Raw genomic sequence first — 17906 nt, 5'->3', positions numbered from 1 at the left:
AAAAAAGGGTGCGTGTACTTACCTAGTACGCGCGTAAGAAGGTATACTTCTTTTCTTTGGCATTATTAAAAATAGTTTTCGATTGCATGCAAATAATTAATTACAATTAAATAATCAAAGACTGGAAAAGGAGTCATTATAGTCAAAGCTCAGTTTACATTTGAAAAATTAAATAAATAAATATTTATTATTATTCTCTTACATTAAGTGTAACATAAACTCTATTATTATTCGAATGTTGTTTTTAAATTATGTCCAATGGCGTAGCATCTTCCGTGGGCAACTTCATTCTGTTAATTTTGTGTCACGCGCATCGTAAATTTTCACTCTCATCAATTTTTCATAACGCGCCTAAAGAAGTATAACTTCAATACTGAACTGACTTTTGTAAAATCTCACCTGTTGCCAAGTTGGAAATAAGATGTAAATAAGAACACACAATCTCGAGATTTACTTATCGAAAATTGTATGGTAAAAGATACATTATGAAATTTTGTACATGTGCATAGATTACCTATGGTGAATGTATAGAACATAGACACCTTAAGTTAAAAAGGACATAAAGACAACATTTAAGTTATAAAAACGTGTTTATTTGGATACATGTATAAAACTTAACTCTAACATATATTTGGCCTATACTTAAATGTGCCTTACGCTAGAACTAGAGCTAATAAATTGTCGTTCATAATAAAATCTCTTCAAAATCTGACATTTACTATAAGCAATTAAGAAAATAGGAATGCATGTCTATTGTTATAAGAAATCTAAATAAATTTTATAAAATGTAAACAAGTCTATTATTTGTAAATACAGCTTATTAAACTATTACACATACAAATATATTTTCTGAACTTTTAATGGCGGCATCGATTTATTATAAGGTAATTTTACTTAAATCTCTTCAATATTGCCGAATCTTTGTCCTAAACATGGCAGATTATGACACATTTGCAAATTTCGATCACAGCCCTTACTGACTATTTATCTACTAATAAAGTAAGGTATGGAATACTCAAGATAAAAGGTGTACAAAAATGTGCTTAAAGATAAATTCGTGGTAAAATGCTTTGAGTTTCTTAAACAGCAGGTGTGCGGTCAAATTCTTTGAACAGTGAGTTTGACATCCTGAAATAGAAAATTTGAAATTAGAACAGTTTAATTGTCAATGGGCGTGTTTGGCCGAAGTAAGTACTTACTAAATTTAGTAAGTCACTTACTATGCTTACAAAATTTTCGGCCGGGACACAAAATAAGTGCTAACGCAGTAAGTATGGCTTAATATACGAAGCCATTTTGCTTATTGTTGATGTAAACAAAACGGACAGGAACAGACCTGTCATTGTTTAGTACTGTCAATTATATTCAGTCTATGAGGTTATGTACGGGATATGACATAAACCGGTGTTTTGTGTTATGTTAATAAGCCAGTAAGTCTGTCCTGGCCGAAAAGCGCTACAGTCAGCTTGTAAGACTTTAATTTTTTTATGCTTACTGGCTTACTAAGTTAAGTAAGTCACTTACTATGCTTACAAAATTTTCGGCCGGGACACAAAATAAGTGCTAACGCAGTAAGTATGGCTTAATATACGACGCCATTTTGCTTATTGTTGATGTAAACAAAACGGACAGGAACAGACCTGTCATTGTTTAGTACTGTCAATTATATTCAGTCTATGAGGTTATGTACGGGATATGACATAAACCGGTGTTTTGTGTTATGTTAATTAGCCAGTAAGTCTGTCCTGGCCGAAAAGCGCTACAGTCAGCTTGTAAGACTTTAATTTTTTTATGCTTACTGGCTTACTAAGTTTAGTAAGTCACTTACTATGCTTACAAAATTTTCGGCCGGGACACAAAATAAGTGCTAACGCAGTAAGTATGGCTTAATATACGACGCCATTTTGCTTATTGTTGATGTAAACAAAACGGACAGGAACAGACCTGTCATTGTTTAGTACTGTCAATTATATTCAGTCTATGAGGTTATGTACGGGATATGACATAAACCGGTGTTTTGTGTTATGTTAATAAGCCAGTAAGTCTGTCCTGGCCGAAAAGCGCTACAGTCAGCTTGTAAGACTTTAATTTTTTTATGCTTACTGGCTTACTAAGTTTAGTAAGTACTTACTTCGGCCAAACACGCCCAATGCCTGTCTGCCCTTAGTCCATTGAAATGTTACCATTAGGGGCCTCATAGCCCAGCGGTCCTATTAAGTGGCAGCTAGGTGAGGGGTACCGGGTTCGATTCCCGGTTCGAGGGCAAGTTTTAATTTAATTTAAATTTGTTCTCGGCCTTTGGGAGGGTTGTGCGGTACCGTGCGAGTGCCTAAACCGTACATGGAGGAGACGGTCTAATTTCTAAAGACAAGCACGAATTATAAAAAATCCTATACTTGACGCTGGCTAATGCGCAAATCGTGCCAGAGCCATAAAAAATAAATATTACAATTTGAGGGCCAAACTGAACATTTGATAGAGGACGCAATTTTATTTATGGGACATGTAGGGGGGGTCAATATAAGCTTAACCCCTAGTTTGTGGGGTTGGCACCTTTGTCCCCGGCTGCCGTGTTGGAAAAACGGGTGAAAACACATTTCGGCTATATCTCCTAAACTTTCCATCGTACATAAAATTTGAAAAGACACATTTTGTAGCAAATCGCTGTGCCTACAATTATGTCTATTTGACTTTTTATCATAAATCCAAAATAGTATTGTCTTTGATTAACATAACTCATAACATTTAAAGAAAAACGCGGTGACCGTGACCACGCACGCTGTAAAGCACGCGAAACGTCGGATAAATTTAAAATTATGCCAAATAGTTGTAAATTTATAATAATACATAACTTTAATCCGGTAAAAAGCGTTTTTCTTTATAAATCCAAAATTCAAAAAGTTTTTTTCTTTAGATTTCATCAAAAAACTACATCAGAACAATTATTTAGAGGATCTTTTTCAGAAGATGACAACATTCACATATGGACAAATACTAAATATATTAAATATACAGCCCCCTACAGTAACGTAAAACTACCAATATTTGAAATAAACACAAATTACGCCATAAACGTACCGCTTAACAAAATGGGTGTGTTTGATTTGTTTGAGAAGTTTTCAGAGTTCTATGGTGTTCCTCGGAATAGTTTGTTCGTTCCGGCTATCCTACACGTGTCTATGAAGGTAAATGACTTTGGTTTACGTAGAGACACGGCACAGACGTCTAATAGGAAGGTGATGTTCGAAGCTTCTAGGCCCTTTTTGTATTTTGTCATTGAAACAACTACAGATACAATTATTAAGTGGAGTCTATTTGAAGCCAACGGTTAACTAAATTTTAATTGTTAATAAAGTTATGTCATTCTTTTTATTTTCCATTATCAGTTTTCCCAAATTTACATAAAATAATATAAATCTAATTAACGTTAATTGACCACACGAATCTCTTATCAAATAGTTGGTACCAAATTAATGGAATTAAATTGGGGAAAAATATGCCAAATTTGTTTTCCGCATGAAAGTACTGATATCGGATTAATTAACTAAATTTAATAGCTTAAACAATGGAAATAAGGAAAATGGGCAAAAGGCACACTAAACAAACATATATATATATATATGCTTTTAGAAGCTTTGAGGAAATAAGAATGTTAAAAGGAAAAACCCATAATCTAAAATATAAAAACCTATGACTGTTGCCAATATCTTACTTGTTTATCATGTGTTTGTAGATATATTGTGGAATTACTGTTACATTCACAATAGTCGGGCCATCGTCAATAACTTTAGAGATCTCTTTATCTTTCATGCCCACAACATTTATAGTGTTTATTTCCAGAATCTGATGGTCTGTCAGTAAACCATTACGAGCTGCAGATGAATCTTTGACCAATCCAACTATGTTTCCTTTTTTAAACTGAAAGCCAACATGTCCAAGGGAGTCTTTGTGTAGTGTGATTGTTCGTTCAAAAGGTCTGAAAAACAAAGCAATAAATTTCATTATCTCAGAAGGGCATTGCAATACCAATAACTAATATTATTGATAAGTGGTGTATTAGTTATTAGTCACTATTTAAATTAAAATTATTTTTAGACACAGAAATGAGTACCTGTCACGAACAGCCATATTGATTCCATTAGTCGGTGCCTTCTTTAAGATAGCATGACATTGATCCATTGGCATTCCAGCAAGAGATACATTGTTGATTTCAAGTATCTGATCTCCAAATCTTAAACCAGCTAAAGCAGCTGGACTTCCAGCCGCAATGTAGCAAACAAATACTCCATTATTTACAGAATGAAGCCTTAGTCCACATTTCCCATCTCGGTCTTTACATAACATCACTTGCCTTATAGCACCAGTTACAATTGCTTTAGACAGAGTTGAAGACTGTGATGAAAGTGGCGCTACCATATTACATGAGGATGCTAGTCCGCCAGGTTGGGGCTGAAGCAATAGTTACACAACATAAGGAAATGTTTGTTGTTGTATGAATTGCAAAATTTCACCTTGAGAAGCCTTAAACTTACCACTTGAACTTGATATTCAGGCATATTGCGAGCGATTACATCTTGGGATAATTCAAGCCCCATATAATCACCAAGGGCGGGGTAAACATGGCGAGGAGCACTTGGCGACGCGTTTTGTTGATAAGAAGGTGGGAAAGATGGTGGTTCGTTATGCTGTTGACTCAACTGAGCGCGTATCATATTATCCACTTTCATATCTTCCAATGACGGATACAGAGACATGATGATGAGGCAGCAGCTACAATGAGATTGTTAAAATAAAGAAGGTCTTATCCACTGAAATATATTTACAACCGCGTACAGACGATATCGACAATAATCTTTAAAATATGACGGAATTTCACAATTATAAATGTCACAATGATTCACAAATAAAATACGTACACACTACAAACTACAATCAAGGACAATCAATTACTGAGAACTGTAACGATTAATTAAATGGTGAAATTAAAATATTTGTTGTAAATTGAGAACGAGAGCGAGATAGATTAAAAATTAGGTATGGATTATCGAATTAGTCATGTTGAGTTGAATCATCAAGCTGTCAGACGTCATTTCCATGGCAGATATGGCTACTACTTTCATTTAAAATTTGACAAATCATGGGTTGATTGTCATAACTCATATATATTATTGTCATTTCAATTTGCTTTAAAACTGAGTGGTAAATATTAAATAATTTGTTGTGATTTTCATACCATGTAAACTTATTGTTTATACTAATATACTTAATCATTTATGGACCAATATGTTAGCTCAAGAGTCACAAACCGAGCCAAGTAATGGTAACAAAAATCGAACCCCAAGGTGATTAATGCATCTTTTATTAGATTAATTACATTTACTAATACTAATTATAATATTTTTTTTAGGAGTCTTAGCGATTTATCTCTATTGGTCAAATTTCGTTGAATAGTAAAATAAATTTAGAATTTCAACCTAAAATCTAATGCAATTTAAAAAGATCAATTTTAGATTATAAGTTGAAACAAAAAATTTGTACTTACTACTGAAATTCCTACAACATTTTCAGTTAACTATTATTGGTATAATTTAATAAAAAGTATATAAATATAATGAAATTGTGCACATTTGATCGACTTTACTTAACCTTAATGAGAGATCTTTATCCATGATATATAAACTAAAAGAAATGTTTATGACTGATAACTACTGACATTATAAAAATATTTTATTCTTTTCAGCCGATGTAGAGAATGGGAACGTCAAAGACGTCTTAAATTCAATGAAGCAATTGCAAAATTAGGTGAATTGGTACTGACTATTAATAAAGAAAATGGAGATACTGCAAATGATAAATCAGGCAGCACTCAATTTCCTAAAATTGAAATTATACAAAAAGCTATAATTTGTTTAACAAATTTTACACAAGAAAAGTCAAAGCTGAGTAAGTATAAAAGTCTTTTATTGACATTAAGTATTGCCCAAAAACAATTAACTATGGTTTGATACATATTAATTGTGTTAAATCACAGTAAAATTATATCAACTTTTATATTTTATTATATAAACTAAACTAGAAAATTAAGTACATCATTTATATTTCAGAAGCTGAAGTTTTGGCATTGGAAGTGAAGTTGCAAGGATTTGAAAAACTAAAATGTGATACTAAAGATGAGTGCGTTCAGGTTACTCTGGGGACAGGAAGAGGTAAACAAAGTATGTATAAACCATTTTTTCCAAATCCTTCATTTAATTTTAACAAATTGTTGGTTCAAAAATAAATTGAATTAGCTCCTGTGAGCTTAAGCTTGATTCTGAATTCCTATAGTCTAGTAGAAACTGGAACCAAAAATTATAATTTATAAAAGAAAATTAATAACAATGTATGTCTTTAATTATTATCTAATTCTGTGATATCTATCTACAGATAGCAAATACTTGAAGCTCTTAATGTTGAAAAAATGTAAAAATAATATAGACAACAAGGATGATAAACCAAAAAAATCAGGGAAGGATCCTCCAAAGTCAAGAAAGACGTTGGGGCAACTACCTAAACTGTTGCCTTTGCCGAGTAAAAAAGGTAAGATTAAATTACGTATGGTATCAGCTGTTTTTTGTTTACGTTGTAGTTATAACATCGCATGATATATAGTGGCAGTCAGTTCTGTTCAGTTCAATTTATCTGACTAGCTACTATAGCAGAATCAAAGAATTTTTTATTGAGTTCTGTTCTCATTCATGTAATAAGATGAAATTGACACCCTGTTTCCTTAATACTCCTCCAAACTGTATCCAAGATAGCAATTACAGCAGTATATTGGAATTAATATAGTTAAATGTATGAATAAACTGCTGTTTTGTTTATTTAGGTTAATATTACAGCCAAATAAACTTTTCGTTTTCAGAAAATACAATTGTTATGCTGCCAGCAACTCCATATATATTTCCTCAAAGGCCAATTTTATTTCCAACTGCGACACCAACACTTGTTTTACTTGATACCAATTTACAGTCACTGAATAAAGTTCCGATTGTTAATAGAAATATGCATGATATGACCAAAACTACAATGGTTAATGTTTTACCGATATCCGCATATTCACGTCCTTTATCTGCTGCAAAAGCAAAGCGAAATAGTAAACCAAAGGGTACTGTTAAAAAAGGAACAAAGAAAAAAGATGAGAGTAATGTGTCTCAGATACCTGTCAGTACTAAAGAACCTTCAATTCCCGAAACAAGTAAAGATACCGAAGAAAACAACAAAACAAACAATGATAATACTTCACCAGGACACATCGAACAATCGGCAGAGAGCACGAAAACTGTGAATACTGATTCTTTAGAAAAACCAGTCTCAACTCAATCTAACTTGGTCAATAATACGGAAGTTCCTAAAGAATCAAACGCTTCTGAAGAAAATTTACCTGCCAAAATATCGTCTAAAAATCAAGAAAGTATTAGCCCAACGGATAAATCTTCCGTACCTCTTAATACAAGTGTTGAAAATCATCCAGTCCCTAACACAAAACCTGCAGCAAATGAACCAGCAACAATGAACAAGAACCCTGCGTTCAAAGATAATAAAGAGCAGATTCAGAAAGATTCAAAACTACAAAATATTTTGCAGCAGCCGATATGTGAAAACGTTGATGCAGGCAATGCCAGGTTAGAGTTAGCAGAGGAGTTTTTGGCTGCTTCGCCCACTGCTGCATTTCTTATGTCGTTTCCATTGGTTAGCGGAAATCGAGCTGACAGTCCCAATGAGGAAACACCACAGAGTACAAACTTGAAGGATAATACGTGTAGAACAGAAATGCCCCCTCAAAGTTTCTTCGAAAAGCAAAAGCCGAAACCCATAAGCAAACCTCAAAATGAAAGCATTAAAACGACTATTTCTGAGAAAATTCAAAATCCCAAAATCCTAAATAAAATTGCAGATATTAAACCGCCTATGACAACCCCAAATACGAGTGTCGGCAGTGAAAATCCTTTTCTTAATTTACCCCTCCCGACGATTGTTACCACAAATTGTAGCATAACTGATACTTCGTTTGGCTTAGATTTCGATTGCAATGTAAGTAAAGCCCCGTCGAACCAGCCCGCTAATTATGTCAGCAGTAATGCTTTGTTCTATAAAAGTGATCCTTTTGCATCAGTAAAAAACACTGTTTATAGTACTAGTAGCCTGTCTTCTGGTCATGAATATAACAGTCTCGGTCTGTATCCTTGTGCGGTTGACAATTACTCCTCCAAAAATAAAACTGACTTTCCTAACATTGACGAAAATCTTATGAAGATTAACTCATCTAGACTTACCTATGATATTGATCTGGGATGGTCACATAAAAGTCTCGATTTCAACTGTACGACAACATCAAATTCTCTCCACAAAGATAACATCTTTACTTCAACCCCCTCAACTTACGCTAGCTCTTATAATCCCTTCAATCCAGAATTTCATGCTTCTCTATCCAATGTAGCTAAAAAAGACTTATTAACTAGTAAATCGTCCACTTTTACTGAAGCAATCACTAGCTTTTATTCCCAGACCGGGAACTTATGGGCTGATGATGTGAGCTCCATATTTGCTAATGCATCAGCCACGAAAAATACGCTTTCAAAGAACCAACAGTACACAGAACCTAATCAAGTCAACACTAATGTAAAGGCCACTGGCACACCCAAGCAGTATGATTCCAAACAAAATTTATTAAATTTAGACAACCATAAGTCTCACACAACGGTGGCAGGCAACCAACATAATGTATCTGAGAAGTATACCAAAAAGTCACCCAGTAAAATGCACATAAATTGGATGACATCTGAAACCAGACCTTCACAAAACAATTGTCAACAAATTCAGACAGAAATTAAAGAAAACTATAAAGGAAACTATGGCCACATCAACGCATCAAGAAAAGTGGGTCAAAATGAAAATTATTTTCCTATTAATATGCATCATTTCCCTTCGCAAAATAACCACGAGGAATTGCAGATGTGGCCGCCAACAAAACCCGCAGGAACAGCGGAAATCAGTATTGAACCACCGCCAATTCACTTGCCAACGTTAGTTGGAGATTTAGCATTGGGGCCGCACGAAAAGAAAAGAAATGATTTAATCAACAGAGGTATATATCAAGCCGATCAAAACTGTTCTAATTTCTTTTCTGTCACTCAGTTGATGAACCGGTCTTCCGATATTCCAACTTCGCGGTCACATGCAACAAACATTGAACAGAAGCCCAATACAAAACACAATTTAAGCCAGATTGTGAGCGATACCAGCCGCAAGTCTATCAATCCACGCGAAAGCAATCTTCAGCACTGTTATGGATTCGGTGATGCCAAAGTAACGAATAACTTTGATGCTCTAAACCAGTTCTCGCATACGAAGTCGAAACCAAATAAACAGGAAAAGAATTCGAAACAACAAAAAATTAATTATTCCGCTGAAGCGCTAATACGTGGCGGCACGTGCAGTCAAAAAGTGCACGAGAACAATACAAAATTTATGATACCATCTCAAAAATTTGGCGATTTTAATGTTACGCACGATACAAGCGTAGCCCAAGTATCGCATTACCCACCACTGCTGGATTATCCGGAAAATAGTTACGTCGGCCAACAATATTCCACCACAACATTGTATAATTCGACGGCAAATACAATGCCTAATACCTTTTACTCGAATTTTATGCAAAATGGAAGTAACTTGATGCCCAGTAGTTACACAGGTGGTCCGTTTACTGGTGAATTCGTAGATTATAACCAGTCAGCCGAATGCAATTACGTAAATCATAAATACGATGACATCAAACTCAGAAATAACACCAACTTCCACCAAGACAAAAGCACAAGAAGAGATGCCGCTAAACACAAACTTGATTGCAAGAAAGAGACAACAAAGAAGTACCCCACAAAACGATCGAAAATTACCACAGAATCTGAAGAATGGGGGGAGAATACGAATATATTGTGGCAGAATAAAGCAATGAATAAGAGACACACCAATATGATGTCAGAGGAACTACAATTTCCTAACTTCATAGGCAATCAGATGCCCACACAGTATCAACCAGATTTTCTCAATACCCACCTCATGCCTTCCAATGTTCAGAGTGTAGGGTCTAATGTCCACGGCGAAAGGACTTCATCAACGTTCCCCGTGGCTTCGCGGAGTAACTTCAATCTCAGCACATTATTTCCAGAAATAACAATGGTAAGTAACATTTCTTATTGTTTTAACACCTTGATGGTTCACTTGTTTCAAACTAGAATCATTTGTTTATAAAATCTTTGACTATGTAAAATATTATTATTAGTATTTTTGCTTGGGATTCGTAAAATAACATATTTCTATTTTATATTTCCTCAACCTTTCTAGAGTTCAGAGTTTTTCTATTATCATCCTTCACTATGATATGCATTTATTTGTAATTAAACGCGGCAGTTGTATTTAGTTTTGGTAAGTTGAACATTACAAAATGCATATTAATGCGGCAGTTAAAATTTAGCAGTAAAGTAAACAAAAAAGGGTCGTAAAAAGTTATAAAAATAATCAGTGGCGCTACAACTTCTTAAGGTCTTGGCCTCAGATTTCTGAATCTGTTTCATGATCATTTTTTAAATCTTATAGACCACAAGCCCATGAACAAAAAATACCTGTGAAATGACCCAACCTGAATTACGCTTAGAAGGCTGTTACTATATCTGAAAATAGCTCTGAGCACTATGCCGTCATTTCTGAGCGGTACATGTGAGTACGTGAGTGAATGGACTTTCTCAAGTACAATGGGGGAATTTCGACTAATTATTAATGTACGGCTTTGTTATAAGTGTATAGATGATTAAAAATAAATGTCGAAAAACCTAGTGCCGTACAAAAGTGATGGTGCCGGAAGTCGGTGCAAATTTTTAATTCGACGACAGTTGCAGAAGCAATATAGGTCATTTATTACTGTACGGCATTTGTGTGATTCCTTTTGGACACATATACAGATACTTTACCCGTAAACGCCGTACATATTCCCAGCGGAGCGGTTGAAAGCCAAGGGTCGCAACATATGTCTAATTAGCATATTGGTGATGATGATATGAAACAACATAAAATTAAATGATCTTGAGAGTACTTCACAAATAGATAACATTTTCCAGCATGCCGTACATTTTTTGTGGAACACATAGGTGTATGGGGTAAATTACTTTCCTCAGAAAAGAGTCATTTTCCGGTGACTTTTATCTGTACGGCAATAACACAGGTTATTAATACTTTAGACAATCTTCAATAAAAGATAAATGCCGTACACTTTCGATAGTCCGCTAACACCGCCTACCAATACAGGGCGTCCCAAAGTTATGGGAAATGAAGGGAAAGTACCTTAAATATCGTAGATAGGGTATTTTACTAAAAGAAGACTTTATGTTATTTTTAAAAGTTATTAATTCTGCATTCAAAGATTTTTTAAAAATTACTTGCCTCGTCTGGGAATCGAACCGACTTAAATGTAAAAAAAACACCCCTACTTTTATGATGCCAATCGAAAGAATGGCCAAAAACTAATAACTCTTCTTAAGTAACATAGTATTTTAAAAGAAAGTAACAGCGTGAATATATCTTTTTAATCAAATTAAAAACATTATCTATCGTATTCGGCCTAAAAAAATCCCCTACGAGTCTGTTACTTTAGAAAAGTTATTAGGTTTTGGCCATTCTTTCGATTGGCATCATAAAAGTAGGGGTGTTTTTTTTTTTAATTTAAGCCGGTTGGATTTCCAGATGAGGCAAGTAGTTTTTAAAAAATCTTTGAATGCAGAATTACTAACTTTTCAAAATAACATAAAGTCTTCTTTTAGTAAAATACCCTATCTGCGATATTTAAGGTACTTTCCCTTCATGTCTCATAACTTTGGGACGCCCTGTATTATATTTTTATTTTTGTTATAAATATTTTTCCTTTACCTCTCTCTGCTGGTACGATAAGGCTGTAAATATACTTTACAGCCTTATGGTAGTATACTCAGATATGTACAGTTATTAATGACCTTAAGGGACACCTCAAACGTCGTCGAAGTTTTTATCAGCTGTAAAGAATAATCTGGAGTAAAATGTACGGCATCTGGTTTTTTTTGTTTATTTATATTTGTTACATATAAAATAACAATAATCTTAGAAAATATTACTCCCCATATTACTCTAGGAGCATTTGAAAAGTCATCTAAATTTCGGAAATTACATATATTTTTTATCATAATATTTTTATTTGTTACCATTTATAATGAACGGCTATAATGTACAACGGTAATATTTAGTAACATTATGTAAAAAAACAAGTTGCCGTACATTATTCTCTGATCTTACAGCAGTAAGAACTTGGTAAATCCTGAAATTTCGATAAATATTTAATTACACAAATATTAACTATAATATTTGGACGGCATAATTATAAAACATTATTGTCCGTGTTAAATAATATTTTGAACATGTTGCCGTACATTTTACAATGACCTTAGGGTATATGGGTGTAGGGGTAGGGTTCCGACCCTTGGCTTTCGACCGCTCCGCTGGAAATATGTACGGCGTTTACGGGTAAAGTATCTGTATATGTGTCCAAAAGGAATCACACAAATGCCGTACAGTAATAAATGACCTATATTGCTTCTGCAACTGTCGTCGAATTAAAAATTTGCACCGACTTCCGGCACCATCACTTTTGTACGGCACTAGGTTTTTCGACATTTATTTTTAATCATCTATACACTTATAACAAAGCCGTACATTAATAATTAGTCGAAATTCCCCCATTGTACTTGAGAAAGTCCATTCACTCACGTACTCACATGTACCGCTCAGAAATGACGGCATAGTGCTCAGAGCTATTTTCAGATATAGTAACAGCCTTCTAAGCGTAATTCAGGTTGGGTCATTTCACAGGTATTTTTTGTTCATGGGCTTGTGGTCTATTATAGGCAAGTAGGTGATCCGTCTCCAGTGCCTGTCACACGCCGTCGACTTTTTTGGTCTTAGACTGCTCAAAAAATTATATAATGTATCATATAATAAATACAGTGAGCCGTGAAAAAACTAAATGGGCAGTTACGAGTGGGCTATCTTAACTACCTAAAACTGCCGAACTATTTATCGAACTGCCCATTCCATCATTTTTACCGGTCATTTATTTACTAGTCTGCTTACGTATTATTAATACTGTCAGTGTAATACGAAATAACTAGCCAATTGTTTTTTATTACTGTCTATGTTTTACTGTCGCACAAATTTGCCAACCAGTAATAAAAAAATAACTGGCCATTATTTTTTTTCAACTGATCATAATAACTTCTCGTAAATAACAGTTCAAAAAATTTGTTTCCTTTATAATTCAACTATTAGTTGAAACAATGATTTTGTAGTTTTACGTAGAAAGTACTTCTGAAAATTAGTGACTTTATACCTTGTGAAAAACATTTTATTTGATAGAAGAATGCCGTTGTATCAGGAAATTCTACATCCGATGCCCTAACTATTAATTTTTAAAAATAAAGAAGAAATGTATAGTGACATGAGCCGGTATAAAGGACGATAATCAATAAAACCGCTATAACAAACAATTTTTCCAATATGGCTGAGCCGCGAAGTTGGCGAAGAGGTCGCAATGGAATGAGCTTATAAAAATCTATTAAATTACCAAATCGCTCCAGTAATTTATAAGTTTTATTTATTAGAAAACTACAAAACTTTTCAATAATATTAGTATATACAATTAAAATGATACTTTTCTTTTTACAGAAAGTGCAATGATAGACTGTGAAGTATACGCTATGGAGACACTATAAACTGTGATTACTTAAGTATATTTTATGATAATTATTTAAATAAAGTACATGTTCTAACAAATATTTGTTTTACTACCCAACTCAACAACAGAAAGAAAATACGTTAAAATTTAATATCTATGTTAATTTTTAAAAGTAATTTGTCGTGGAAAAAACCAATTCTGAAATACATGTGATTCTATATGTCGATAAGTGTTATTGTTAGAAATACTTATTAACGCCATAATAATCGGGGCGATTGCGCCTTCTGAACTGAAGTACCTACTCGACTGGCTCTTTTCATCATACAGTATAAACAATTTCACAGAAAGAGTTTTATGGTAAAAAAGGCAATTAAAGTGCTTTAGTTTTTATAAATAAGGGGCGAAGTCTAATAAAAGATAATATTGGCCCAATTTACTATAAATCTATGTATTGAATCTCTCTGCCAAGCACCGATCTCCCGAACTCTAATAACGAAAGATTTACAGAAAATTTATAGTAAGCCTACTAAAATCAACAACTACGTAAGAAGTTTTAAAATAGGCTTTTAAACAACAATTGCTGAAATTCTTTCGGAAAATTTATGAACTATAGATGAAAATACAATTTGTTATAAATATTGACTAATACCGCCATATCGCTCGCATGAACAATGGCAGATGGACAAAGAGGCTACCAAAGTGGAAAGGGCTACCAGAAAAGAGAAAGTGAGGTCGCCCTCTTGCACGGTGGGCTGATGAGGTTAATGAAGTTGGTGGAGAAGATTGGAAGAAAAATGGTCAAGACAGAGAGAGAGAGAGCCAATTGGACGAGGCCTGTACTCTATAAAAGGTCCTTGAAAAAAATAATAATTTATATCTTTTAAGTGTGTGTATAATTTGTAAATGTTTCAAAGGAATTAATGAGGCTAAATTATAATAATAAAGAACTAAGAGTAACATTCAGAAACTGAATTTAGTTCGAGCTATGACTTCCGTATTACAAAATCCAAATCATTTTGGATGTCCGAAAGTCAGACTTAGCGCTCGTCTTTGAGGCAGCGTTCGTAAGGAACGATTTTGTTCGGCATTTCTCCGACTTTTCAAATCCGACTACCATAAAGTCTTTTAATATTTCATGGATATATAGCTTATTACACTCATAAATATCGTGCCTTTCTTTCTTTGGAAACATAAAATTTTCAAAATCAATACAGTAGGTATTAGTAGTATACTACAAATAAATGAATTTCTCTCGTTTGTCATGAATGTTTGTCATGGAGTCACTTCACGCTGAGTCTCGATTCTAAGTATGACCCTAAAAGCCAGGCTTAGCGCCAACTGTCTCGTTGTTTCTAAACATCACCTAAGTCTACTATAGTTTTTTCTTCTTCACACTTTTACTCCTTCCCAAGCACTCCACAAAGTTTAACTCAACGTCACGTCACTCGTCAGTCCACTGTAGACGTCAGACTGCGAACGTTGTGCGCAAAGTGTATTGCGAACGCGGGAAAACTTTGTGATGACGAAAGGCAAATTCGATTTTTAGATTCAAAAATGTGAGTGTGTACTGTTGTCAGTTAAAGTGTTGTGAATCAAATACGATGATTTTAACAAATTTCGCAGCAGTTTTGGTAAGTCTTGTATTCCAAGTTAACAAACATTTTACTTTTAAATCATGGTTGCACTTAGCAAGTGTTTCACATGTTAGTATAAAGTTTGTCTAAAAATAACTTAAATGTAATAAACACAGCGCGACCTCTTTTAGAAAAGTGGCCTGTTTTCTATTACCAAAATACCGTATAGGCGTATTTTAAATATAAAACTATAATTCTAAATGTATTTAAAAGCAATAATTTTTATGTAATAATCTTTTTCGACAATCGTTTTTATTTCAGATTAAACCTTTCATTTTAGGTCAACCTAAATTATGTTAGATTCTTACTAATCAGTCTTTCAAAAACAAAACATACAAATATTTTCAAAACAATATTGTTATAATATATATTGCTAATACGATAAACTACTGTGCTTTACTGAAAAAATTAAAACACTCCGATCTTTATTAATATAATAACGCATTTTGCGTTTAAAAACAATATTTTTCCTGTAGTTTTGTAAAAAAAAAATGCTAATATAATGATCATGGATCGTTGACAAGTTTACTGACAAGCACGCGATCGGCTAAATATTTTAAATTTTTGAAAACTTAATCTAATTTAATATTCCTATTGTAACTAACACAATGGGTTTGTAAACTATGATTATTAAACACGAAACCCGCGATTTTCAAGCTCGTTAAAAAATATTATTACTTTAAATATCAATGATTAATTCAAAACTGGAAAGCAAACCATTAGTAAAACTTTAATTTTTATGTCTTTACTATCAATTTCCAGTTAAGTTGAGGTGATTATGCCTAAACTTTTTAACCTCGATTAATCGCTTTGTCGAGAAAAAGTGTTATGCAAAGGTCTCATTCATAAACGTACAAACGAAAATTTAGGGACTTTTTGTGAGAAAAACAGAATTCAAATCATTATGAAAGTAAAAGCTTATTAATAATTGTAAATTTATATAATCAAAAATTAATATTACATCAAGGCTATATCTATATTAATATTCTAAAGAGAAAACAGTTGTATTGTATGTTAAGATTTTAAGATCGATTTTAAAACCATTAACCGTTACATTATCCCTAAGTAATCTATATTTATTTCCAAAATATATAACAAATGAACATCTACATAAACTAGTTTGTTACAAATTTCAAGTTTATAATCGAGAATTATTTTTCTAATTGTTATAAAACACTTAAAGCAGGAGCTGGATAATTGAAAAGGTAGGTTTATATATGTACTATGTAAGCAAAGACGTCAATCATAAAGATTTTACCAAAGGCTTGTGATGTTTTACACCTAAATATTACATACACCCTCAAGCTAAACTGTAATAAGCAATCTCGGTTTTAAACAAATGACATCATTGAGGGTAGAATATGAATCTTCAATGTGTTATGGGAAACCTTTAAAATGAGGGAGCCTATACATATTAATTTTTAATAGAATTGGTGACATTTTTTATTTATTTGGTTTATAATTAACAACTAGAGTATTTGTGGAAAGTGAAGCGTCGTGAGATTTGTTAACAACACTTACATCAAAAGTGAGTTCGACAGTTATCAGTTTTATACTTAATATGAAACAAGTCACTAGTCAAAATCATTTATTCATATAGGTAACACAATGTACACTTATGAACGTCAAAAATAAATATACATTAAATGCTTCTAATTTTTCATTTACTGCCAGTTCTCAAATACATGGCGTAGAACGGAAGAGAAGAACTGGTAATAAAAAGCAAAAATTGTGAATAAACGAAATGATTTATAGCAAATAAGAATTTTATTTTTTCGCATAACTGCCACAGTTCTCTTTTCGCACAGGCTATGTCATACTATTCCTACGCTTACATTTAAGTCTCATTTGGAGCCGGAAGGAAGTTATTGGCAATTTAATCATAATAAACCTTCAAGCCCTTTGCTAGGAAAGTAGCTCTTACATAAATCTTAAATAAATTATCAATTTATATGCATTATAAAATTTGCGGGTTTTTAAAAGTAATGCATGTTTAAATAATGATTAAAATTAAACAAATAAAATACTCTACGAATACTAAGACTGGGGGCAATGCTTTTAATTATAACAAAAGTTATATGAATATCCATTTTTGTTTTGTTAATCATATTTTGAACCCATCAGGTGATCAGTCATTTGTGCAACCATAACATACTACGCCGTCCCAATCCGAGCTGGGCGCTACATGTCGTTTATTTGGACTAACCCTAAGATACGGAATCAAGAATTACTCCCATTTGTTAAATCCAATACGTTTTTGACACAACTGAGTCATACTCGCTAAGACTCGACTCTGAATCTTACCCTAATACACGACAGTTTCCTCTCAAAGTGGACTTGAGATAAGCGTTATAAGGCACATAGACATAAAAATATTTCCGGCGTTCACCCAGTATTAGCATTAGCAAGATCAAACTCTTTGTCACTAAACTGCCTAACCATAATGTCATGTTTACATATCTTTACAGTTATCAATTTAG

The 17906-nt window shown here is 33.3% G+C and overlaps 3 protein-coding genes across 3 annotated transcripts in view; 2 read left to right on the top strand and 1 right to left on the bottom strand.

Moving 5' to 3' along the window:
- Nucleotides 1–571: 571 nt before the first annotated feature.
- Nucleotides 572–5069, bottom strand: LOC125052857 (syntenin-1-like). Its single transcript, XM_047653900.1, has 5 exons — nt 4917–5069; nt 4533–4770; nt 4112–4449; nt 3713–3976; nt 572–1128 (listed from the first exon to the last, which is right to left on the bottom strand). The coding sequence occupies exons 2-5, from the start codon at nt 4752–4754 to the stop codon at nt 1080–1082; spliced, it is 873 nt and encodes a 290-aa protein (XP_047509856.1). The 5' UTR covers nt 4755–4770; nt 4917–5069; the 3' UTR covers nt 572–1079.
- Nucleotides 5070–5146: 77 nt separating this feature from the next.
- LOC125052856 lies at nt 5147–13890 on the top strand. Its single transcript, XM_047653899.1, has 6 exons — nt 5147–5342; nt 5741–5943; nt 6105–6215; nt 6427–6579; nt 6905–10218; nt 13783–13890. Exons 1-6 carry the CDS (start codon nt 5284–5286, stop codon nt 13792–13794), a joined length of 3852 nt encoding a protein of 1283 aa, XP_047509855.1. The 5' UTR covers nt 5147–5283; the 3' UTR covers nt 13795–13890.
- Nucleotides 13891–15254: 1364 nt separating this feature from the next.
- Nucleotides 15255–17906, top strand: part of LOC125053198 (guanylate cyclase 32E) — a 52426-nt gene continuing 49774 nt past the window's right edge. The window contains exon 1 of the mRNA XM_047654444.1: nt 15255–15423. Coding sequence (XP_047510400.1) covers nt 15394–15423 — 30 coding nt within the window. The 5' untranslated portion in view covers nt 15255–15393. The remainder of the gene's footprint in view (nt 15424–17906) is intronic.

This window comes from Pieris napi, chromosome 10, assembly GCF_905475465.1.
Source record: "Pieris napi chromosome 10, ilPieNapi1.2, whole genome shotgun sequence".
Classification (NCBI taxonomy): domain Eukaryota; kingdom Metazoa; phylum Arthropoda; class Insecta; order Lepidoptera; family Pieridae; genus Pieris; species Pieris napi.
This window is presented reverse-complemented; position numbering and strand designations above follow the sequence as displayed.